This window comes from Narcine bancroftii, chromosome 3, assembly GCF_036971445.1.
Source record: "Narcine bancroftii isolate sNarBan1 chromosome 3, sNarBan1.hap1, whole genome shotgun sequence".
NCBI classification, from domain to species: Eukaryota; Metazoa; Chordata; class Chondrichthyes; order Torpediniformes; family Narcinidae; genus Narcine; species Narcine bancroftii.
This window is the reverse complement of record NC_091471.1, coordinates 62,360,554-62,386,706: the sequence shown is the minus strand read 5'-3', so window position 1 is coordinate 62,386,706 and position 26,153 is coordinate 62,360,554. Positions and strand designations below refer to the sequence as shown.

The 26,153-nt window shown below is 38.2% G+C and overlaps 1 protein-coding gene across 1 annotated transcript in view; it reads right to left on the bottom strand.

Annotated features, from left to right (window-relative positions):
• LOC138757207 (Golgi phosphoprotein 3-like) overlaps positions 1-26,153 on the bottom strand; it is an 87,690-nt gene that overhangs the window by 30,245 nt on the left and 31,292 nt on the right. Inside the window, exon 2 of the mRNA XM_069924183.1 lies at positions 17,504-17,635. Within this exon, the coding sequence (XP_069780284.1) occupies positions 17,504-17,635 (132 nt within the window). The remainder of the gene's footprint in view (positions 1-17,503; positions 17,636-26,153) is intronic.

Below are 26,153 nucleotides of genomic sequence, written 5' to 3'. Positions count from 1 at the left end.
GCAATTAAAAGGAAAATGATAAACAGAAGGAACAGAAGATAAAATGCAAAGGTTCGAACTGCTAATGGCAGAAATAGGGTAAAGAGTAGAGAATGTGGAAGAGCAGGAAACGGCTGTAGAAATGGAAGTAAATGACAAGAGAAAAATTGGAAGTGACAAAAAAATTAAAGAGACACAAGAGTTGTTATCTCAGAAAATTGATAAGTTGGAAAATTATAGTAGGTGAAACAACATAAAAATAGTGGGCCTGAAGGATGGTGAAGAAAGCACAGACATGAAGGAATTTATAAAAGGATGGATCCTGAAGGTCCTGGGAACGATAGAAATGCAAGAAGAAATGGAAATAGAAAGGGCACACAGAGCACTAGCTCCGAAACCACAGGCACCTCAAAAACCAAGATCCATCTTAGTAAAATTTTTGAGATACACGACAAGAGAAAATATACTGGAATGGGAAAGGAATAAAATTAAAGATAATAAACCATTGGAATACAAGGGTCAAAAAATATTTTTTTACCCAGACATAAGTTTTGAACTCTTAAAGAGGAGGAAGGAATTTAATACAGCGAAATCAACTTTATGGAAAGAAGGTTACAAATTCATATTAAGACATCCAGCCGTGCTTAAACTATTTATGCCCAGGGAGCAAAACAGACTGTTCTCGGATCCAGAGAAAGCGCAAGAATTCGCAGAATGTTTGCAGGACAGAAGAGATGAAGAGATGTAACAAGAATGAAGAACAGAGATAAAGTATATATTAAGATATAAAAACAATGTATATGTAAAGAACTAAAGAGGAAAAAGAGAAGGGAAGGAAGGGAGTAAGGGGGGGGGAAAGAGAGAGCTTTGTTTTATGTGTTAAAAAAAAGTGTTTTCTGGAGAGGGCTGGGGATAACCTTCACTATAAAATCAGTTGACACTGCGAACAAGATCACAATCCAAATGAAAAGGGGAGTTATGGTTGCCCAGCAAGGGATATGAGGCAACTCAGAGAGGGGGGAAACTTTTGGGATTAAGGTATTAGTGGATGTGGGAACTGCGGGGGTACTTTATGTCTTAAATGTGTTGTCATACATTAAGTGTACTAAGAGAAAACTAAAAGATGAAAATTGGGAAAAGGGGGATGGAGGTAGAAAAGAGGTGTATGCAAGATATAAGATGGCCCCGTTGAACTATATGACTATAAACATTAATAGAATACATAACCAAATTAAAAGGAAGAGGCTACTAAATTTATTGAAGGAAAAAATAGATATAGCATTTGTGCAGGAAACACATCTAACTGAAGAGGAAAATAACTAAAGAGAGACTGGGTAGGACATGTAACGGCAGCATCCTATAATTCAAAAGCTAGAGGTGTAGCCATACTAGTTAACAAAAATATACCAATCAAAATAGAGGAGGAAATAATAGATCCGGCAGGGAGGTATGCAATGATAAAGTGTCAGATATACTCAGAATTTTGGAATTTGCTCAATGTATATGCGCCTAACGAGGAGGATCACAAGTTTTTGCAGGATTTTTTTTAAAAGATTGCAGACACACAAGGAAATATACTGATCGGAGGGGATTTTAACCTTAATTTGGACCCAATGTTGGATAAAACTGGACAAAAGACAAGTAAAAAGCATAAAGTAGCCAAATTTATGGTTAAATCAATGCAGGAAATGAAAATGAATAAATGTATTCCATTGGAAAAAAAACATGTAATTTAAAAAATAAAGTCACAATGTTTGAACAAATTTGGGAACCATACATGGAACATATCAGAGAGAGCTTGCCCATAACCTCCATCCCCTAAAATGAGAATGAAAATGATAAGAAGACAAAACGACTAGATTCAGTGTGTAATAAATAGATGATGCAATTTTCTTGTTTATTTTCCTTTGTGTGAAAATATTGTTTTATGGTTTTATTGTATTGTATATGTTGAATATTTATGGGTTTTGGAGGGGGGTGGGTAGAGGGGAGGGAGGGAAAGGCGGGGGGGGGGGAGAAAAAAAGGGAGAAAAGACTACTGTGTAAATTTAATGAGAAACGTTTGTACATATTTTGGTTGAAATAGTTCATAATGTGAAAATTTTTTAAAAAATATATTTTTTTAAAGTCAGCAAAATGCAGTCCGCAGTGCCTCAGTAAGAAATCAGGGGAACATGACCCAGTCCTCATTGAGGGCTCAGTGTGGAGAGAGTCAAGAACTTCAAATTCCTAGATGACAACATCTCCGAGGATCTGTCCTGGACCCTCCACAGTAAAGCAATCATAAAGGCGGCTCGTCAATGGCTTTACTTTGTGAGGTGTCTGAGGCGGTTCGGTACGTCACAGAAGACTCTCATAAACTTCTACGGGTGTACCGTGGGGAGCATTCTGGTTGGTTGCATCACTGCCTCAAATGGAGGCACCAACTCTCAGGACAAGAATAAACTTCAGAGGGTTGTTAACTCGGCCTGTGACATCACAGGCACCAGACATCACTCCATTGAGAACATCTACATGAAGTGGTGTCTTAAAAAAGCAGCCTCTATCCTCAAAGACCCCACCATCCAGGCCATGCCCTCTTCACTCTGCTACCATCAGGGAAAAGATATAGAAAAGGTAAAGACAAGCATTTAGTGGCACAAGAACAGCTTCTTTCCTGCTGTCATCAGATTCCTGAATAATCAATGAACCAAAGACACTGCCTTAAGGGCCTATCTCATTGGCCTGGAGACTAGGTGGAGATCTGGTGGTGACTCGAGTCTACGCTGATTGCAGAGACATCTCCTGGAGACTACCCGGGTCTCCGGGGAGTCACCAAAAAATTGAATATGTTCGATTTTTCTGGAGACTTTTTCCAGTCTCCAGCAGGTCTCCGTGACATTTCCATCAGTCGCGGTGACTAATGTTGTCCGCGTCTGGGGAGACATCTCCGCGACCTCTCCTCGGTGACTAATGTTGTCTGCGACTGAGGAGACGTCTCCGCAACCTCTCCGCGGTGTCGCCGGGACCTCTCTGCGACGTCTCCGCCACCTCTCCGCAACCTGCTGGAGACTGAGGAGAGGTCGCGGCAATGCCACAGAGACGTTGCCTTGGTGAGAACGCAAACTATGTTTTAGTCGCAGCGACGTCTCTGCCAGTGAGATACTACCTTTACTTTTTGTGCACTATATTTGTTATTATTATTTTAATTTTTATAGTAATGTAGTAAGATGGTTATAATATGAACGTTTACACTCTGATGCTGCCGCAAAACACCAAATTTCATGACTTGTTCATGGCAATAAATCCTGATTCTACTACAGCAATGCTTACTGATACGAAACAGAAAATGCTGGAAATGTTCAGCAATCAAGCAACATCCATGGAAAGATAACTGTTTAACATTTCAAGTCAAGGACATTTCACTAGAACTTGGAAAGTGAGAAAACAAATTTCGGCTGACTGCATTATGGAGGTTTTATATTCCTGGAAAACAAGCCGTACTTTGATTTTTCCATTATACAAAGCCATATAATCTGCTCTTGCTTCAAGAAAAGCAAATTTTTAAAATATCAATTTATTTATTCCTCCCTGCCAAACATAAATTTCATGAGACCACATCTTATTCTAAATCCCAAACTTTTCGTCATAATTTATGATTGCAGATATTTGGAAAGGGATGGACATGATTGAGGTGAAACCTACATTAGAATCTATTTATTGACTATAGCCCTGCCTTCAATACCATAGTCCCAAACAAATTCATCTCCAAACTCTAATCCTTGGTCTCAGCACTCTCCTCTGCAATGGACTTCTTGACCTGCAGATAGCAATCAATGAAGACCAGCGACAACATCTTTCTCAAAATAATCCTCAACACTGGCTCCCACAAGGCTGCATACTCAGTCACTAACTATACACCGTATACATTCATGACTGTGCTGCCAAATACTGCTCTAACTCCATCACAGATGATTCACAGATGGCACTTCTGTTGTGAGTTGGATCTCAAACAATGGCATGATGAAGTACAAGAAAGCGATGGAGAGCCTCGTCGTGTGGTGTCAGGACAACAAACTCTCCCTCAATGTTAGCAAAACAAAAAGTTGAATTAACATTAGGTATGGATAATTTTACAGCAGATCCAAACACGAGTTACCTAAAATTACAGAGTACAATATTGAGCTTCAAATACTGTAACATGTTCAATGAGACGGTGAGATGTTGTTCCTCAAGCTTTCAATGGGCCTCATTAATAGGGAGTAGGAAGTCATAGACAAGAGGTGCTCTGTGAATAGTGTTGAGTTTGGGAAGTATCAGGGACTGTGGGTTCACAGAGAGATGAGTCTAGTGTTAGTATCAAAGGTAACTTTATTGAACACACGGGAGACAAACAGAGGAAGATATCAAATGTTACTTAATTATTCTACTACTAAACAATGATGTAGACATTCACATCAGACCCACGTTGAACTCCGATACCAGTGGTCGTCTATCTTCTACATGCTCCATTTCGAATACATACTTTACAGAGGGACGTTCAAACACACTCTTGATTCCCTGTACCAACAGGGGTGTGGCTCTCTGCAAGCATTGATCTAGCACAGTACTATGGCTCAACTTAAGTGTAGTGCACACCCTACCACGACTCCTTCAGCAACATCCATAGTAGTGACCTGGTGTGAAGCAACGCCTGGCTCTTGGACCAAGAGGCAGAGAGAAAGAAATGTGGCATACATCTATCTTTCTACTGTTCTGAGCTGGGCGTCTGACACTGAGTCACTTAAATGAGCCAACTGTAAGATGCACACTAATGGGTGGCCAACCTTGATTGTCAGTTGGTAGGGACTTCTGAATAAATTTCAGACAGGGGGGTCACATGACCCTTTGCAGTCCACAATGTTCCAGAGACAGGGATGCCACATGTTCCTCCACAATCCACATATAACAGTTAGTAAGGGATTACCTGAGTTGGTATGTGAGTGGGCAAAAAAAGGGTTGAGAAACATTGATTGAGTGTATTACATTCAGGGCTCACAATGTGATCTCCTCTACATTGGAGAATTCAAATACGCATGTGGTGACCACATTAAGTTCAAGTTCTTTATTTATATAGCACATTTTTTTCAAATTGCATTGACCAAAGAGCTGCTGATCGAAACTATTACAACCATTAAGACGTTATAAATAGACCACAATTGCAGTGAATCGAGCAACGCTGTCAGTGGTTAAGAACGTACAGGTTTAAGGTGTTAAATGCTAATGCGAGAAGGTATGTTTTTAACTTGGATTTAAAGCATTTGAAGGAAGGAGCCAGTTTAATGGTCAGGGGAATGCCCAGTCTCCCCTTTGTGCATGGATCAGCCAGGGGTCTTGCGGTAGCTGACCTGAGCTGCTTGGGAGCAGAGATATGGGGTGGGGGGGGGGGGGGGGGAAAGGTTGCAAGGTAATTGACGGCCTTATATTTAAATAGCAACAGGTTAAAGTTGATTCTGAGCTCCACCGGAAACCATGGGAGGGAGGCCAGAATTGGAGTGATAAGGTCCCTCTTCATGGCACCTGTCAAGACCCGAGACATGGCATTCTGAACCAACTGGAGACGGGTTAGGGAGGACTGGCTAACCCCAGTGTATAGAGAGTTAGCATAGTCCAGACATGAGAATTATGAACGACAGACTGGATATTTAACTTTAACATTTTTGTTTTTATCTTTGTACAGCAGCTATGAGACACCACAGGCGCATCCTGATTGAAGGTGAAACAGTTTAAGGTTAGCAATTTTGGTCAATTATCACCTTTAATTGGGGTTATTGACACAGACTATGGGAGTGTGATATCTCACAGAAACTGCATAATTTGTGATGCCCAAGACTGGATGAAAAGCTTTAGATGATAGATTCTCAAGGTGGGGCATGGGAATATTTTGGTGGGCGTGGGGCTTAAGAATATTTTAGTGGGACGTAGGAATATTTAGGGGATATGGGGAGAAGGCAGGTAGGTGGAGTTAGGTCATAAATTAGATCAGCCATGATCGTATTGAATGGCGGAGCAGGCTCGATGGGCCATTTTTGGCCTACTCCTGTTCCTACTTCCTATGTTCCTAAGAAGAGATGTTGTCTTGTGGATCATTAGAAATAACCATTACTGCAGATGATATCTACAGCAAGCTCAAAAATTATATGGATGAAAATGAAATACCAAAAGAAAACATTGCATCTTGTGCTGCAGATGGTCCATCTATTATGATGGGTTAAAAAAAAACAGGATGTTTAAAATTAGTGAAGGATGAAAATCCAAACATGTCAGTGTTGCATTGTATTATCCACCGAGAAAACTTAGTTGCAAAGCAAGTTTCCCCTATTCTACACGAGATACTGCATTATGAGATTGTGTATTAATGCCATCAAACCTAATGCCAAATGTGAACATCTGTTTAATCAGTTTTGTGTCAATAAAAATGCAGAATATGTTGAGATTTTGGCTTCACACTGAAGTAAGGTGGTTGTCAATAGGAAATTACTTCAAAAGGTTTATGGAACTGTTTGATCTCCTCAGCAAGTTTTTGAAGGACAAACCTGAAATGAAGTTCTTGCTAACAACAGATGGCAAAGCTTATGTGAGTTACCTGACAGACATTTTTGAGAAACTAAGTGCATTGAACAAGCATCTCCAAGTAGCAAATATGACACTCGTTGATGCAAAAATAAATATATTTTGATTCATGACACTTCTAGAATTAGGACAAAAGGAATATTTCTACATGAAATTTCAGTCAAATCTATTGGTTGAATAAGTGTGAGGTAACTAATGCTGCTACAAATGTCATTGTTGACCATTTGAAAATGTTGGTTACTGACTTCAATGATAGATTTTGTGATTTAAAGGCAATGGATTTTCCCTCTTGTTTAACTTATCTGAAGATCCAGTGCAATACCAAGTGGAATTATCTGAGTTGCAACATGATAAATCTGTGAAAACTCTGTTCAAAGTGGCTGTCTAACAACGTTGAAAAGAAATACCTAAACTCAACTACTTTAGCAAGGGAACTATTGATACATTTTCCATCATCTTATTTAGTAGAATGTGGGTTCAGTGTTGTAAGTGATTTGTTACAAGCTAAGAGAAACTTCTCTCAAGCTCATACCATCATTTGGAAATAAGCAACCAAATAATCCAGAAAGAACATTCATGAGATTTATTGGCTCAAGGGGTATAAGTGTAATTGGTTTGGCAGTATTTGTTATTGCCCACAAACAAATTGATTTGCTGAGCTATTAAGAAGGCAATGAAGAAGCTATTTGTATAAACCAGCCCAGATATGAATGAAAAATCATCCTTTTAACTCCCTTCCCTGGAAAATCATTGCTGGATCAAATGTTACTCTTCTCCATTTTTATGTCAACCGATCAAAACCGCATGTGACGAGTCATACCAACAAGGCTGCTTACTGGTTGAATAATTTGTGTGGCGCGGCTATGAGATACCACAATACCCCATTTTCATGTTATAAAGTGGATGAATGTGATGGTGTAGAGTATATTAAAATATATTTCTTCCTTTTCAATCTTTTTATTAGGTTTCAGATTCAAACACAAGAAGATCAGGGTTGCATTAACAACAGTTAACATATACAAACACAGACATCAAGCAACATATATAAATAAAATTAAAGTGTAAGTAATACTATTAGTGATATATGGCTGTTTGGGTTTTGGGGGGAATTGGTGGGAAATGTGATAGCTTAACGGGGTGGTAGCAAAAATTATTATAACCTTTCATCAAGGATATAATCACTGAATATAATGATCTGAGAAAGCAAGCATCATTTTAAAAAGAATAAGTTCAATTGTTTTGGAGATAATAAATGAGGTTGACAAGGTTGGGTGAGTAAAAATAATTGAGATTCCACAAAAATGAATACTTATTAAAAAAATAGGAATTTAATTGGATGAGTTGCGTTCTAATTATCTCTCTCTACCTGCACTTGTTTCAAAGCAGCTAAAAATTACAGTCCCCTAAGGGAGAACAATTTATCAGCCTGCTTCCTGATGAACTTAAAGCACACGCTCACCCCATCACTCTGCCATTCTGAAAAAAAAACTATAGCACGCAGTTTATTACGCTGCAGTCCATACTTAGAATAGACCACAGCAGACTTTCTCCAAGTCGCCAGAAAGCTGGGCCTGGAGGACCTATGTCCTCAAGTCACCAACACCCATGTTCATAAAATATGCGAGGCTACTGGCTGCATTTGCAATGTTTTATCACTTTGAGTTCATCTCTCTCCTCTGAATTTAGCTTCCCCTGGCATTTGGCGTGTAACAGATTTGTGTTAATATTAATCTTTAAAGTTATAATCTTTAGTTCAAAATACAGTACAACTCCAATTATCCGAAATGGTCAAGATCATCCATTTGTCAGATAAATGTTTTTTTTGGAGAACTGGTCATTTTAAAAAAAAACAGCCCAGTAGCAACAGTAAATCACTTGCATCATTGTTTAAACAACAAACAGCAAGGGAAGGCTTTTTAAGCATTAAAATAATATTTAATTCTCACCAAAAAATTGCAGGCCGCAATGCCGCCACCAATCATCAACACTTCCCAACCACTGCTGCTGATCCTCGGGGAGGCTTCACAGGCCGGTGGAACACTCACTGGCAGTCGGTGGGCTCCTGCCTCCCCAGTCACTGGAGCTCCTGACTCCCAAGTCCCTAAACCTACCACACATGCAGACCGGGGAGTCCAATGTGCATGTGCAGTAGAAGGCCAAGGACAGGGTTTGGTGTCGTGAGCTCTGTTGTGCCGAGGAAGAGGAAGGGAAGAGGAGGGAGAGAAGACCACTGAGGCTGAAGTTCCGCTCCTGCCCAGGAGGCTGCTCTCCTTGATGACACCGGGACAAGGGATTCTTCTGACCGCTTATGGTTGGGAGAGAGTGGCATGCAGTTTGAGAGGGAGAGTTGGGAGAGAAAAGTCGATAGGGGTAGGTAAAGAAGAAATGGAAAGAGGGAAGGGAGTTATCTGAAATGAGGACAATCGTCATTCTAATTTCATGTTGGGTGGATTTTTTTTTCAACCTGTGAGGCTCTGAAAAAATTTTGGATTTGTTTTGGATATCCTTATAAATAAGGATTTCGGAGAATCCGATTTCAGATAATTTGGAGTTATACTGAATATATATATTTTAGTAAAGTTAATTTTTGGGTGCACATCACGCATTTGCCTTTTATAGACACCACAGACTCTTATACACTCAGGGAAAGAAGCCAGTTGCAAGGACGAAAAGTCTGTTAAGCCATTGATCTGCTGGAAACTTGTTTGCTTAAAAAGATTGAGTGATTGCTAATTCAGAACTGCGAACAGTCATAAAAGTCTTGTGACTGCTCACCATTTCTTTTTTTTTTTAAGACTTTATTTAAAATTTTATAACATGAATACAATAAAGAATTACATTTAAAGAAAAATAGAAAAAAAATTAAAAAAGGTATGATTACAATATTACATCAGAAAACTACACAAAATAACCCCCCCATTAATTGTAACACAATATTAATAGTCTAACTTAAAATTAGTCCAACCCTCTCCCCAAAATAAAGAGTGAAGAGTTAATAAAATTGACATTATATATGGGAAAAAAAATACCCACTTACAAAAAAGAGATAAAACTTAACCTAAAAACAATTCTAACAACAACAAAAAAAATTGTCAATACTAAAATATCACACTTAAACATATATTTAAATCAAACTTAAATGCATATAATTAGCAAACGGAGTCCACTTTAACTTATAAAAAGACATCTTATCCTGAATTGAAAAAGATATCCTTTCCATAGTCAAACAAAATTTCATTTCCAAATACCACTTATCTAAAGTTAGTATATTTCTATCTTTCCAAGTAAGTACTATACATTTCTTAGCCACAACTAAAGCTAAATAAATGAAATCTGATAATCCTCTAAACCTAAATCGATTAATGATTGCATGTTCCCTAATAAAAATATATTGGGATCTAATACAAGATGGATATTATATAAACTGTTAAAAACAGATTGAATACCTTTCCAAAACTGTTGCAATCGATCACAAAACCAAACAGTATGCAAAAAAGTATTGGCCGTCTGATCACATCGAAAACAAGAATCCAACTTACTAAAACCAAATTTTTTAAATTTCTCCGGCGTTAAATATAGCTGATGAATAAAATTATAATTAATCATCGCTAGTCTAGCATTAATTAATTTCCGAATACTATTCTGACAAATTTCCATCCAAGCTTCTTCAGCTATTTTATGTCCTAAATCTTTTTCCCATTTCAACTTATCTTTATCCCAGTCTTTTTTACTATCAATTTCTTGTAAAATACAATACAAATCAGATATATATCCCCTTTTTGGCATTGAAAGTACATATTCTTCAAAACTAGATTCAGGCAATAAAATCATAAGTTGACAACATAACTGTTTTACAAAAGATCTTAATTGATAACATACAAATATAGAATTTGCACTAATACCATATTTCCTTTGTAATTCGTCAAAGGAACAAAAACAACCCTCAGAAAAACAATCAGATAAATTTTTTATTCCCTTCTTTTCCTATTGTTTCAAAGTGGCATTGGAAATCATAAAAGGAACAAGTTGATTATTATATAATGGCAATCTTCCAGAATATATATTTTCAAGTCCCAATTTTTTAAGTTTTCTTGTCCACAAATTCAATAAATGTTTCAATATTGGCACATCATAAGTTCGTAATAAATTTTTATTCCATCGAAACAAAAACTCATGAGGAAATTTTTCTAAAATAACCGCCATTTCTATCTTTACCCAACTAGGCGGGTCATCCATATTCATTAATGCACTAAGAAATTTGAATTGAGCTGCTTCATAATAATGCTGAAAATTCGGTAATCTTAAACCTCCAAATTGAAAATCCCACATCAATTTTCTCATTGCTACTCTCGGAAATTTTCCCTTCCATAAGAATTCTCTAATCGCTTTATATAAATCCTTAAAAAAACTTTTTAAAAAAAAATAAGGAATTGATTGAAACAAATATTGTATTCTAGCGAAAATATTCATTTTTATGGTATTAATCCTCCCTAGTAAACCCAAAGGTAGATCCCTCCACCTAATCAAATCTAATTTAATCCTTTTTATTAAAGGAAAATAATTAATTGAATATAATTCTTGAAATTCCGTATTAACATTAATTCCTAAATATTTAATTTGTGTAGTCCACTTCAAATTTGTAATATTTTTATATACTGAATAATCACCTTTACAAATTGGCAAAATTTCACTTTTAGCCCAATTTACTTTGTAACCAGACAATTGGCCATAAATTTCTAAACATTCTTGAATTGCAGGTAAAGAAATATCCGGATCCACCAAATATAATAAAACATCATCAGCAAATAAATTAATCTTATATTCCTCATTCAGAACTCTCATACCTTTAACATTTTCATTTTGACGCATTAATTGTGCTAAAGGTTCAATAACTATAGCAAATAAAGCAGGTGACAACGGACATCTTTGTCTAGTAGATTTTGTCAAACTAAAAGATTCTGAAATTTGGCCATTGACAGCAATTCTAGCCTTCGGGCTATTATATAAAGCCCTTATCAACCCAATAAATGAAGAACCAAAACAAAATTTCTCAAGTACTTTGAACAGAAACTTCCATTCCACTCTATCAAAAGACTTTTCTGCATCCAATGAAACCACTATTGGATAATTCAACTGAAATTTAGATTTATTTATCAAGGTTATTAACTGTAAAATATTATCTGACGCATACCTGTTTTTTATAAATCCCGTTTGATCACCATGTATAATTTTAGGCAGGTATTAAGCTAATCTATTAGCCATAATTTTAGCTACAATTTTATAATCTACATTTAACAACGAAATTGGTCTATAAGAAGAAACCTGTAAAGGGTCTTTATCTTTTTTTGGTATAACCGTAATTATTGCGTTAGAACAAGACTCAAGTAATTGAAAAGTATTGTAAGTTTGTTGTAATATATCCTTATAAATAGAAGATACATCAGCATAAAAAACTTTATAAAACTCTATAGAAAACCCATCTTCACAAGGTGACTTTCCGTTCGGCATGTCTCTTATTGCCCTTTCTATTTCATCTTCTGTAAAAGGTTTATCTAACTCTTGTCTGTCTTCTTGATTCAATTGTGGCAAGTTAATATTTTCCAAGAAAGAATCTATTGCATCTCCAGTTACATCTTTACATTCCGAAGTATACAATTGTTTATAGAAATTACAAAATTCCTCATTAATCTCCTTTTGATTAAAAGTAATACCTGATTTATTTCTAATCGCTGGTATAATCCTAGATAATTGTTCCTTTTTTAATTGCCATGACAAAACTTTATGAGCTTTCTCACCCCATTCATAAAACTTATGCTTAGTTCGATTCATTAAACATTCAAACCGATATGTTTGTAATTCATTATATTTAAATTTTAAATTAGTTAACTGATTCTTTTGCGTTTCGGTAGCATGTTTTTGAAAATGTTTTTCAGTATCAGTTATCGTTTCCTCTAAGTCTTCAATCTCTTTAATTCTCTCCTTCTTTACTTTAGAGGCATAACTGATAATTTGGCCTCGCAAAAAAGCTTTCATTGCATCCCATAAAACAAAATGACTAGAAACAGAATTACAGTTAATACCAATAAAAATTTCAATTTGCTTTTTTAAAAAACTAATAAATTCTGGTTTTTGCAATAGCATAGTATTAAATCTCCATCTTGAAGCTTTCTGAACATCTTGTGAACTCAAATATTCTAATAATAATAGTGAATGATCCGAAACCAATCTACCCTTATACTCCACAGATGTAACCCTATCCTGCAAATGTGCTGATATTAAAAAATAATCAATTCTAGAAAAAGAATTATGTCGCGAAGAATAAAAAGAAAAATCTTTCTCTGTAGGATTAACTCTTCGCCAAATATCAATTAAATTCAAATCTGCCATCATATTAGTCACTTGGATTGCCATCTTAGCCTTCTTAATTACTCTTGGGTACTTATCCAAGAAAGGCTCCAACACCACATTCAAATCTCCCCCAATCATCACATTAGAGTTCGATTGTCCAAGTAATAAAGACATATCCACAACAAAAGCTGTATCCTCAACATTAGGAGCATAAACATCAAGCAAAGTCCATGCCTCATTAAAGATTGTACAATTTAATTTTAATAATCTTCCACCATTTTTCTCTTCATTCTGTAACTGAAATGGTAGATTCTTATGTACCAAAATTGCCACACCTTTTGCCTTAGAATTAAACGAAGAATAAAAAACTTGCCCAACCCATTCACGTGAGTTTCAAATGTTCCTTATCTGTTAAATGAGTTTCCTGTAAAAAAGCAACATCAACTTTTAATTTTTTTAAATAAGCAAGTACTTTCTTACGCTTAATAGGATTATTTAAACCCTGAACATTAAGAGAAGCAAACTTCAATTTAGACATTTCTTACACTCAATAAAACACAACAACAAAAAACAAACAAAAAAAAGGAAGAAAGAAAAAAAAGAAAAAAAGAAACCCCCAAAAAAAATAAAAGAAAAAAAACCCTTAATTCCCCTTTGAAATTACAACCAAAAACTAAAAAAAACTAAAAAAAGTTATATATTAAAAAAAATTAATTATTTAAAAAAGATAATAAAAAAAAGCTTCACTCCCTAACCCAAAAATTAAAAAGAAAAAAAAAACAGGTCGGAGGTCACAATTACCTCCTCCTGTTTAAACCGCCTAATGCGGTAACTCCCCCAAAATATTGGGTGTGAGATAACTCACACGCAGCTGATGACTTCTGGAAATTGGTGCCCCCCCAGTTCCCTCTCCCAACTCCCATCACAATTATTTCTTTTAATCAACTTTGCCATTGCAACCATCATTTCTTCCATTTCTTCCAGAAATCAGATTCCCTTCTTGCAGCACTGCCCTCTTTGGAGACCGTGGAGGACTACGTCGTTCCTGGAATTGCGTAATTGGTAAAGACTGAGCAAAATCCATAACTTCTTTAGGATTATCAAAGAACTTTGGTTGATATCCATCCTGAAAAATCTTCAGTACCACAGGGTATCTAAATGTTGCCTTATATCCTTTTTTCCACAATAATTCTTTCACAGAATTAAATTCACGTCGTTGAAACATAATTTCCTGACTCAAATCCGGATAGAAGAAAACACGATTACTCTGAACCATCAAAGGAGATCGGTTTTGCTGTGCATTTCTAATAGCCATATGTAAAATAGTCTCTCTATCACAGTAATTTAAACAGCGAACCAGAACAGGTCTTAGATTCTGTCCTGAAAAAGGTCTCCTTCTCAAAGCTCTATGAGCCCGTTCCAATATTAAACCTTCAGGAAACTTATCTTGTCCCAACACTTGTGGAATCCATTCAGTGAAAAATTTTCTTGGATCTGGCCCTTCTATGCCTTCTGGCAAGCCGACAATTTTCACATTATTCCGTCTGGATTGGTTCTCCAAATAATCAACCTTTTTTGCTAAATTTTTATACTGAATCTGTAGCGTTTCAATTGTTTTATTCACATCTTGCAATTGATCTTGTACATCAGATAATCCTTGATCACACATCTCAAGTCTTTCAATAGTTTCGACTTTAAAAGCTCCATAATCAGCCATCTGTTGAGTATTGACATCCACCAATGCTTAATCTTAGAAGTACGATTATTCATAGAATCATCTAAATGCATCATTGAAGAAAATATCTTATGTTCAAGACTCTTGAAAAGTATATCAACATCAGTAGATCCAGACATGGTGGGATCCTACTGTTCTTGTGGAATCAGACGACCTTCTATCCCTTCTTTTAATTTAGTAGCTTTTCTTGCAGTTTGACTCCATGTAAAAGCCCCTGCCACAGACCCCCCAGAAGTGTCAGGAGGCTGATGATCAGGGTTATCTTTGATCCAAACCACCTTTAAAAGCTTCGTTACGTCAATATCTGGAAGAGCTGTTGTAACTGGTGGTGTAGCAGTCAAATGACAACTCTTTAACTCTCCAGCTGGTGGAACCCCAGCTAATTCAGCAGTCAAAGTCTCAGTAACAGCATTCACAGTAGACGTTGCTTGAAATACTGGCACCCGGCCAGCCCTTTGTTCTAAAGGCTGCTGAGAACGACCTTCAGAAAGACCTTCCGATTCAGAGCGGAATTCCAATGCCAAATTCTTCGCTTCTTTTCCTGGATCCATTTCACGCTGAGTCGTGGCTTTTTGTAAACAAGCAGGCTCAGATAATTTCGGAAAATATAATTTTTTAACAATCTGTTGATGTTTCCTTTTACTTTTTTTTAACAAATGTACCATTAGGTATTAATTCAACACCTCATACTATTTATAAACTTTTTAAAAAGTTTTAACGGGCACTTAAAGACAAGATAATAAGTTAGAGTCAGGAGAGGACTGGAAGGCACGTCTGTTCCTTACGCCATCTTGCCACGCCCCACTGCTCTCCATTTCAAACTCAAAACAACAGCTGTTTGCTGGAGAAACAGCTGTGTATGCAGGAAGAATTGCTGGTTGCTCAAGGAGGCCATCTGTTTAAATACAAGACCCTGCTTATTTACTTATATTGTTAGAATGGAAATTCTATAGAGGCAGCTTTTCAAACAAGCAGTACTTTTAATTCAATGGCAGTAGACAGGGCAGAGTCCATGGGCTCTAATTCATATTTTTGAAGTGGGTCTAAGTGAACAGAGATGCTTCTAGTATATATAAGTGAAGTAACTTCAAAAGGCATGATTCATGCTTTTGGAGACATAAAACAAAAAAAAAATGATGTCTTGTGTCATGTGATGAGAGTTTTTCAGAGAAACATATTACTGGAACGAAAGGCATTTTGAAACCAGATGACATCTGGCCATCCTGTAGGTAACAAAGGATTGAAGCAGCGGCTTGACCATCCTATAAGTTAGACAGGATTGAAATGCAATTATAAAAAATGCTGTTTATGTTCTCCTTATGAAAAGGAGGAACACTGGAAAAGTGGTTTTGAAGAATTTTGTCATTTTGCTATCTCTTTAGAAAAGAGGACAGATTGCCACTGTGTTCATTTTCGTATATCCACTGCATGTAGCCCTTGTCTAGGTTTGTGAATCATCATGGTAGAAAATAGCCACTTCACTGTCTCTTTGGAGAAAAAAAGGACAGATTTAGAGTATGGAACATGGATTCCAAAATCTCCATGCAAGAGAGAGAAAATTGTTTGTATGAAGAAACATTGCTCTGAAAACTCTACAAAAGAAATTTGTGAGTTTTAAAGAGGTCTGATAACTTGATGTTTCAAAATACTTCATTATTGATTTTGAGCAATAATTTAAAGAAATCCGATGCCTCACACTTACTCCATAATTGTTTTTGAACAGAAGTAAAGACTTTGAGTTTCAACACAAAAACTTTATGAGATGAACTTTAAAATCATCTCTTCAGAATCAAGCTTAAACTGTAATGGTTTTGGTTTTTATACACACACACACACACACACACACACACACACACACACACACACATATATATACATTTGTGCATAGTGGGGCTAAGTTAGAGTTAAGTTTAGAGTTATGTAAGGTGTTAAATTATTAATAATAAAAAAAATATTGTTTTACCAAAACCATTACCTTGGTTATTACTCTTGCTGCTGATTTGATATGTAACAGGTGTCCTACTTGCCCCTTCTGTTTTCTCTTTTAAACTACTAGATGTTATAATATTTATGTGTAATTTTTAAATTGAGGGTTGAGGGGCCCATTATAACATATGCTTCAGGCTCCGCATTTGCCTAATCTGGCCCTGATCTGATCTGTTGCATATATCCTGCATTGACCTTTTGGATTCAGGTGTCAGCAACTCTTCTGACTGATGTTTCGCAGATTTCAACGTATCATTTTGTTTGTTTTCACACCTTTTTAACTATGCTCATTAATTTAACAACCAAATGATTCCGTAAGTGATGCAAACACCTCAGCAACACCAACTTTACCTTATCAGACATAATTTTTTTGTTTTATTCATCCCTCGCACTCCAGCTCTGCAACTTAAAAATATTTTTCCTCACTTTCACCCAGTTCTGAAGATTTTTCAGCCCTCACAAAAACTCTAGCTTCTTTCTACCAATACTATCTTACACAATGAGGATTTTCCAACATCTTCTGTTTACATTTCTGATTTTTAGAATCTGCAGTTTTTTTCCACTGCCATTGTGACTGCCTTGCATGTATCCAATATGAAAAAAATAATGTACTTCTAAAATATTGGCATACATAGATAGATTTAATATGAACAATTCTCTGATGAACATATTTGAGAACACAATCTTTTTCATAAGAAAGTAGAAATTCACATTCAGGTATCTATACAACTATACATTGTTACACGTAATATAGCTGAAAAATATGCAAAAAAATATTTCATTATGTTGGAATTCTATGACTGGGTGATTATTTCTCTACATGAAACAAACTCTATTCAACATATCTTAAATTATGGTTTTTACCTTCCTTGTTAGTAAACTTTTGCGTCTCATGCCAAAAGATTCCAGTTGCAAGCGTCCTCTCAGTGCCAATTCAATCAGCATGCACCCACGCAACCCAGAGGAGATGCAGTCATTCCAAAATGATGTATAACCCTGCAGGAAAAGAAAAACAAATTTATAAAGTGGTCTTTTCATTATTTTCAGGTTATCCCAAAATAGTTGGTTCTGTTATGTAGGAAACTTAATAACTGCACACAGCAATTTCCTACAAACAGCAAATGTTAATTGATGGAAAAAGATTGGCCAGGATACAGATAGTGTGACAGAGTATATAGAGATGTTTTTGGGAGATAAATTGGGAAAGGTTTGTTAGTTTAGGTCACATACGAACACTTCAAAACAGACCTTATTTGAAATACTGGAGCTCCGCTAATGCTAGACATGTCGGGGCCTCAGAGCCTTTGCAAAAGCTTTGGAGAGTGCCCAAGAGACAAAAGATGAAATAGCTTGTTGGAACCACATATTGTCTGGAAGGGAACTTGCTGTTCTAAAAGGGTCATGTGGTTTTGCAAACAGAGAGAGTAAAACAGGCTTTCTCTCAGAGAGAGAGAGAGAGAGACAGACAGACAGACAGACAGACAGACAGACAGACAGACCGATCACTTCAACAACATTACAGTCAGCAGCAGCAGCTGGGACTGGAACAGGACATTTGGAAGACGGGTTGTGAGTGTTTGGTTCAGCCTGATCAAAGCCATTGTGGTTTATGCAAGAGAAGAGAACTGGCTGACTAATGTTTCACTTAGAATAAGAGTAACAGAAAAGGCACTGTGTGGTGACCTGAAAGAAAGAGGTTATCATCTGCAGAACCCTGAGGGGTCAAGTTTCTTCCGGCAAGACACTGAAGTGGAACGTACAACAAATCTCTCTCTGAAAACCGACAGGAACCTTCCTGAGCGGTAACCATTTACCTTTCAAGCACCAAAGCTTGGTGAAACTCATAAATGTTAAATTCTGTGAACAGTATAAAAATTGCCTGCAACCAGTGAACTTGGAGGAATGAGAAGCGAGATTAGATTTTGAGCCAAAGAACTTTCTGAGCTTACACAAACACATTACATGCACGTGCGCTTAGAATTAGAAGGGGATTAAATTAGGTTAGTCAATAGTGATAAGTTCAAGTGCGATTCAGTTTTCATGTTTAAAGAAAATTAAAAGCAACTTTTGTTCAAGTAACCATTTGTCTTGGTGAATCTCTATTGCTGCTGGGCTTTTGGGGTCCTCTGGGCTCGTAACAATAGTAACTTGCATACTTCAACAAAATAGTGCTCCAAGATCTCTAAAAATATTTGAGATCAGGTTGTGCTGAAGTTTAACATCTCATACAAAAGACAGCATCATGCTGTTCTTCCTGAAGTACCACACTGGAAACAGTCTTGATTTTTGTGCTATAGTGAGACTTCAATTCTTACTGTAAAAATGTAATCTTGGTTTTAGATTCATAATCCAAATCAAATGGGTGGCTTATTCATAAACTTACCACCATCGTCATTTCAAAAATTCCTGGATCATGTATACCCTAAGAAGTGCTCTGTTAGCTTAATATAAACATGATTACATCTAAACTGTTTCTCATTAGAATGTGTTTTGGAGGGTAATATATATATATATATATATATAAAAATTACAGCACGGAAACAGGCCATTAGGCCCTTCTAGTCCGCACCGAACCAAACACCCCACTCTAGTCCCACCTCCCTGCACAATGCCCATAACCCTCCATCTTCTTCTCAACCATATACCTGTCCAACCTTTTCTTAAATAATACAATTGACTCCGCCGCCACTATTTCTCCCGGAAGATCATTCCACAAGGCTACCACTCTGAGTAAAGAAGTTCCCCCTCATGTTACCTCTAAACCTCTGCCCCTTAATTCTTAACTCATGTCCTCTTGTTTTAATCTTTCCTCCTCTTAACGGAAATAGTCTATCCACATCCACTCTGTCTATCCCTTTCATAATCTTAAATACTTCTATCAAATCCCCTCTCAACCTTCTACGCTCCATAGAATAAAGACCCAATCTGTCCAATCTCTCCCCATACTCCAGATGCTTAAACCCAGGCAACATTCTGGTAAACCTTCTCTGCACTCTCTCCACTCTCTTTATATCCTTCCTATAATTAGGCGACCAGAACTGCACACAGAACTCCAAATTAGGCCGCACCAACGTCTTATACAATCTCAACATCACCTCCCAACTCCTATATTCCATGCAATGATTGATAAAGGCCAGCATACTAAAAGCCTTCTTCACCACCCTATTCACGTGAGTTTCTACCTTCAGGGAACGATGTACCATTACTCCTAAATCTTTCTGCTCTTCTGTATTCCTCAATGCTCTCCCATTTACCACGTATGTCCTATTCTGATTCTTCTTACCAAAATGAAGCACCTCACACTTATCAGCATTAAACTCCATCTGCCATTTTTCAGCCCACTTTTCTAAGCAGCCCAAATCTCTCTGCAATCCTTGAAAACCTTCTTCATTATCCACTATTCCACCTATCTTAGTATCGTCTGCATATTTACTAATCCAATTCACCACCCCATCATCATTAATGTATATAACGAACAACAATGGGCCCAATACAGATCCTTGAGGCACACCACTGGTCACTGGCCTCCAACCTGACAGACAATTATCCACTACCACTCTTTGGCCTCTCCCTTTCAGCCAATGTTCAATCCATCTGACTATCTTAAAATTTATACCTAAAGACTGCACCTTCCTAACTTACCTTCCATGTGGTACCTTATCGAAGGCCTTACTGAAGTCCATATAGACAACATCCACTGCGCTACCCTCATCCACATTCCTAGTCATCTCTTCAAAAAATTCAATCAGATTGGTCAAACATGACCTTCCTCCCACAAATTCATGTTGAGTGCTCCTGATCAGACCCTGTCTATCCAGATGTTTATAAGTACTATCTCTAAGAATTTTCTCCATTAATTTACCTACCACAGACGTCAAACTTACAGGCCGATAGTTGCCAGGCATCCTCCTTGAACCCTTTTTAAATAACGGAACCACATGCGCAATGCGCCAATCCTCCGGCACTATCCCCATATCTAATGACATTTGGAAAATTACCGCCAGAGCCTCTGCTATTTCCTCCTTCACTTCTCTCAATGTCCTGGGGAAGATCCCGTCTGGTCCCGGAGACTTATCCACCTTTATATTCTTCAAAAGCCTTAAAACTACACCTTTTGTAATCTCTATATTCCCCATATTTACCCAATTTGCTTTTTTTATCTCACATCTCCCAATATCCTTCTCCTTAGTGAATACCCAAGAAAAGAAACTGTTCAATATCTCCCCCATTTCTCTAGGCTCCACACACAGTTTTCCGCTCTGATTTTCTAAGGGACCAATTTTGTCTCTAGCTTTCCTCTTACCATTAACATATTTGTAGAACTCTTTTGGATTAGTTTTCACCCTGCTTGCCATAGTTTTCTCGTACCTTCTTTTAGCTTTCCTAATTCCTCTCTTAAGATTCCTCTTACATTCAATGTATCTTTCAAACATCTCCTTAACTCCATGCTTCTTATATCTAATGTACGCCTCCCTTTTTCTTCGAACCAAGTTTCCAATATTCCTTGAAAACCACGGCTCTCTCAAACCTTTTGCCCCTCCTTTTAACCTAACAGGAACATAAAGCTTTTACACTCTCAAAATCTGATCTTTAAAAGACTTCCATCTCTCTACTACATCCTGCCCATAAAACAAATTGTCCCAATGCACACCCTGCAAGTCCTTTCGCATCTCCTCAAATCTAGCTTTTCCCCAATCAAAAACCTCAACCCTTGGCCCTGATTTCTCTATTTCCATAATGACATTATGGAGTATAATGCCAGGAGTAAATAAACACATTTGTGACCAACAAGAAAGTTAACTTAGTTTCACCTGCACTTGAAATTCCATTCTTTCACTGTGCACAGATTTCATAAATTGGAACAGGTAATGGTTAAGATCTATTACACCAAATGATTAATTCACTTCACTACTCATTTATTCTCATAATTGGTTTTAAAAACAAAAAACTACAACGATGGAAAGAAATACTAGATTTCCAGATACAGCCAGCCAAAACTACCATTTCCTTTGGCAGCTCATTCAATATCCCCATCACCCTCGATGTGAAGAGGCCTCTTTTCACTCCTACTTTTTTGTCCCATGAGCTAGGAGTAATATTTATTGTCCCTACCATCATGATGGCAGAAACACATTGAATCAGGAGATGAATCATTCATTACAGAACACCCAGCTGCTATTGAACTCATTGAACTTGCATAACTGTTCTTGTGACCTTCAGGATATTTATAGTTGGGATATTCAGCAACGGTAATACAAAGAATATCGAGAATAGGTGATTACACTTTTTTTGGAGATGGTTATTTCTTGCTACTTGGATAATAAAGGTAACAGTTCCATTATTGGAATGTAATACTATACTTAGAATGTAACAAACATGAGAGTCGCCACTTTGTCAAACGCCCCTCACAGAAATGAGGCTCCAGTGAGGAACGAACTCTCAGCCCCTGGTTTGCAAGGCCAGTGCTCTTCTTTCTTTGGCTTGGCTTCACGGACGAAGATTTATGGAGGGGTAATGTCCACGTCAGCTGCAGGCTCGTTTGTGGCTGGCAAGTCCGATGCGGGACAGGCAGACACGGTTGCAGCGGTTGCAAGGGAAAATTGGTGGGTTGGGGTTGGGTGCTGGGTTTTTCCTCCTTTGTCTTTTGACAGTGAGGTGGGCTCTGCGGTCTTCTTCAAAGGAGATTGCTACCGGCCGAACTGTGAGGCGCCAAGATGCACGGTTTGAGGCGACATCAGCCCACTGGCAGTGGTCAATGTGGCAGGCACCAAGAGATTTCTTTAGGCAGTCCTTGTACCTCTTCTTTGGTGCACCTCTGTCACGGTGGCCAGTGGAGAGCTCGCCATATAACATGATCTTGGGAAGGCGATGGTCCTCCATTCTGGAGACGTGACCTACCCAGCGCAGTTGGATCTTCAGCAGCGTGGATTCAATGCTGTCGCCCTCTGCCATATCGAGTACTTCGATGTTGGATATGAAGTCGCTCCAATGAATGTTGAGGATGGAGCGGAGACAACGCTGGTGGAAGCGTTCTAGGAGCCGTACGTGATGCCGGTAGAGGACCCATGATTCGGAGCCGAACAGCAGTGTGGGTATGACAACGGCTCTGTATACGCTAATCTTTGTGAGGTTTTCAGTTGGTTGTTTTTCCAGACTCTTTGGTGTAGCCTTCCAAAGGCGCTATTTGCTTTGGCAAGTCTGTTGTCTATCTCGTTGTCGATCCTTGCATCCGATGAAATGATGCAGCCGAGATAGGTAAACTGGTTGACCGTTTTGAGTTTTGTGTGCCCGATGGAGATGTGGGGGGGCTGGTAGTCATGTTGAGGAGCTGCCTGATGGAGGACCTCCGTTTTCTTCAGGCTGACTTCCAGGCCAAACATTTTGGCAGTTTCCGCAAAACAGGACGTCAAGTGCTGAAGAGCTGGCTCTGAATGGGCAACTAAAGCGGCATCGTCTGCAAAGAGTAGTTCACAGACAAGTGGCTCTTGTGTCTTGGTGTGAGCTTGCAGGCGCCTCAGATTGGAGAGACTGCCATCCGTGTGGTACTGGATGTAAACAGCGTCTTCATTGTTGAGATCTTTCATGGCTTGTTTCAGCATCACGCTGAAGAAGATTGAAAAGAGGGTTGGTGCAAGAACGCAGCCTTGCTTCACGCCATTATTAATGGAGAAGGGTTCAGAGAGCTCATTGCTGTATCTGACCCGACCTTGTTGGTTTTCGTACAGTTGGATAACCATGTTGAGGAACTTTGGGGGGCATCCGAGGCGCTCTAGTATTTGCCAAAGCCCTTTCCTACTCACGGTGTCAAAGGCTTTGGTGAGGTCAACAAAGGTGATGTAGAGTCCTTTGTTTTGTTCTCTGCACTTTTTTTGGAGCTGTCTAAGGCCAAAGACCATGTCAGTAGTTCCTCTGTTTGCGCGAAAGCTGCACTGTGATTCTGGGAGAACATTTTCGGCGACACTAGGTATTATTCTATTTAGGAGAATCCTAGCGAAGATTTTGCCTGCAATGGACAGCAGCGTGATTCCCCTGTAGTTTGAGCAGTCTGATTTCTCGCCTTTGTTTTTGTACAGGGTGATGATGATGGCATCACGAAGGTCCTGAGGCAGCTTTCCTTGGTCCCAGCAGAGCTTGAAAAACTCATGCAGTTTAGCATGCAGAGTTTTGCCGCCAGCCTTCCAGACCTCTGGGGGGTTTCCATCCATACCTGCTGCTTTGCCACTTTTCAGTTGTTCAATTGCCTTATATGTCTCTTCCCGGGTGAGTCTCTAGCCTTAAGGGCTGTTGAGGTAGCTGGAGCAGGGCGGATTCTTGGACTGAGCAGTTGGCACTGAAAAAAGATTGGAAGTGTTCTGACCATCGGTTGAGGATGGAGATCTTGTCGCTGAGGAGGACTTTGCTGTCTGAGCTGCGCAGTGGGCTTTGGACTTGGGGTGAGGGGCCGTACACAGCCTTTAGAGCCTCGTAAAAACCCCTGAAGTCGCCAATGTCCGCGCTGAGCTGGGTTCGTTTGGCAAGGCTAGTCCACCACTCATTTTGGATCTCCCGGAGTTTGCACTGAAGATGGCTGCATGCGCGACGGAAGGCTCGTTTCTTCTCTGGCCAGGACGACTTTGCAAGGTGAGCCTGGTGGGCAGCTCGCTTCTTTGCCAGCAGCTCCTGGATTTCCTGGTTGTTTTTGTCAAACCAGTCCTTGTTTTTCCTGGAGGAGAAGCCCAGTACCTCTTCAGTGGATTGCAGTATGGCAGTCATCAGCTGATCCCTCTTGAAGATAATAAGGAGTTTGTCATTTCTATTGCATAATGTACAAATGCACTAAAATAAACTATAATATTAAACTTAATTAAAAATGGCAATAAATATAGGATAGATAATAAAATTCACAGAATCCTGTTGTAAAAAAGTGATTTGCATTTGTGCAGACAGTCCTTTTGTGCTGTCGCATTAGTCCATAATTTGTGTATCAAGGAGAGGTTCAAGAATCTGAGTTTTTGGAAGAAACAGTTTTTGAACTGAGAAGTGCTATTTTTTAGGTTTCTGTACCATCTGGCCAAAGGTAGCAGTCAGAAGAGGTTGTAACCATGGTGGTGAGGAACCTTTATAATGATGGGGGTCCTTTATGATGCCTGATATGAATGGTTTATTAGTCTAATGTCTAAATGCTGTTTAGATCACGCTGCCTGCATTTACTGAGGAGATACAAATTAAATAAAAGGCTGTGCATTCATCGGTGACCTTGAGTTGGAGAAAGTCAATTTACCTGGTATTCTGCTCAAAGGAACTCGTGCACTGATTTCCTGGGATTGGGATGTATAACAACCATTAACAATAATCACCTTCCTTTGACTCAGGTTTGAGTCCACCCATTGTAAAAATTTTCCCTTTGATGCCCATTGACCAGACTCCTTGACGCCACAGATGATCGAATGTTGCCTTGATGTCACAGGGTGTCCCTCCCCTCACCTATTAAATTCAACTCTTTGGTTCAAGCTTGGACTTGGATCTGGAGCAAGAGGTTCTGGCAAGACTCAAACTGAACAAAAGTAGGTGGATTATTGGTGAGAAAATTATGCTTAATAGCATTGCCAACACATTCATCACTTTCTGATGATTATTAACTGATTCGAGCAGGGATAGCCAAACTTCTTTGATTGTGGGCCACATTCAGAAAAATATAAGGATTCACAAGCCAAACAATATTAAGGCAGGCAGTTTCTAACCAGTTACACTGCAAGAAAAATGGTGTTTTTAAACCAGAAAACACCTGTACAATGAAAAATTAATTTTCTATCACAACACAACACTACTGAACAATTTAAATGCAGACAAGACAGTAGTTTATTGAAGTCGATTACAGTAGGCATTTCTGCACTTGCTGATCTTAAATTTAATTTAAATGAACACAATAAAACTCTTCAAAACTCTCATTCAAAAAGTAGCGCAAAATAAAAAGTTGGGTGTAAAATAAGAACAGGAGAAGAGTTCAAGAAAGGGATAAAGCAGTCTCCAATATTCCTCCACAACTCTCAGTGAATACAGTTTATGGCCCAAGTGTCCATCTTAATGATTATGATGCAATGGGTAAATCTGTAGAGAGGCTATTAAAGTTAAGAGATTCCTTGCAAATCAAACACACACACTTCCCCTTAACTTCTGTGAAAAAGTATTCATTTTCCCACTGTGTCTGAAATTTTCAGCATTCCCTTGCTATTTTTCGTCTTTTCGGTTCCGCCATGTTTAATCAACTGAAGTAAATGTTTTTTTTAATTGAGGTAAACATTTTCATCGATGAGGAACATTTCAACATTGTAGTTGTTCAAAGTGGCAGCGCACCTAGTGTTGAAAGTACATTTATTGTCAGAGACTATGTTCTAACGGGCCATATTCCATTTTATTTTTAAAATTCAGCCTGGGCCACTTAAAAATGGGCAACAGACTGCAGCTGGCCAGGGGAGCTGTAGTATGGCCACCCCTGGATTAGAAGTTATAAAGCCAAATTTATTTGTAAACAGGA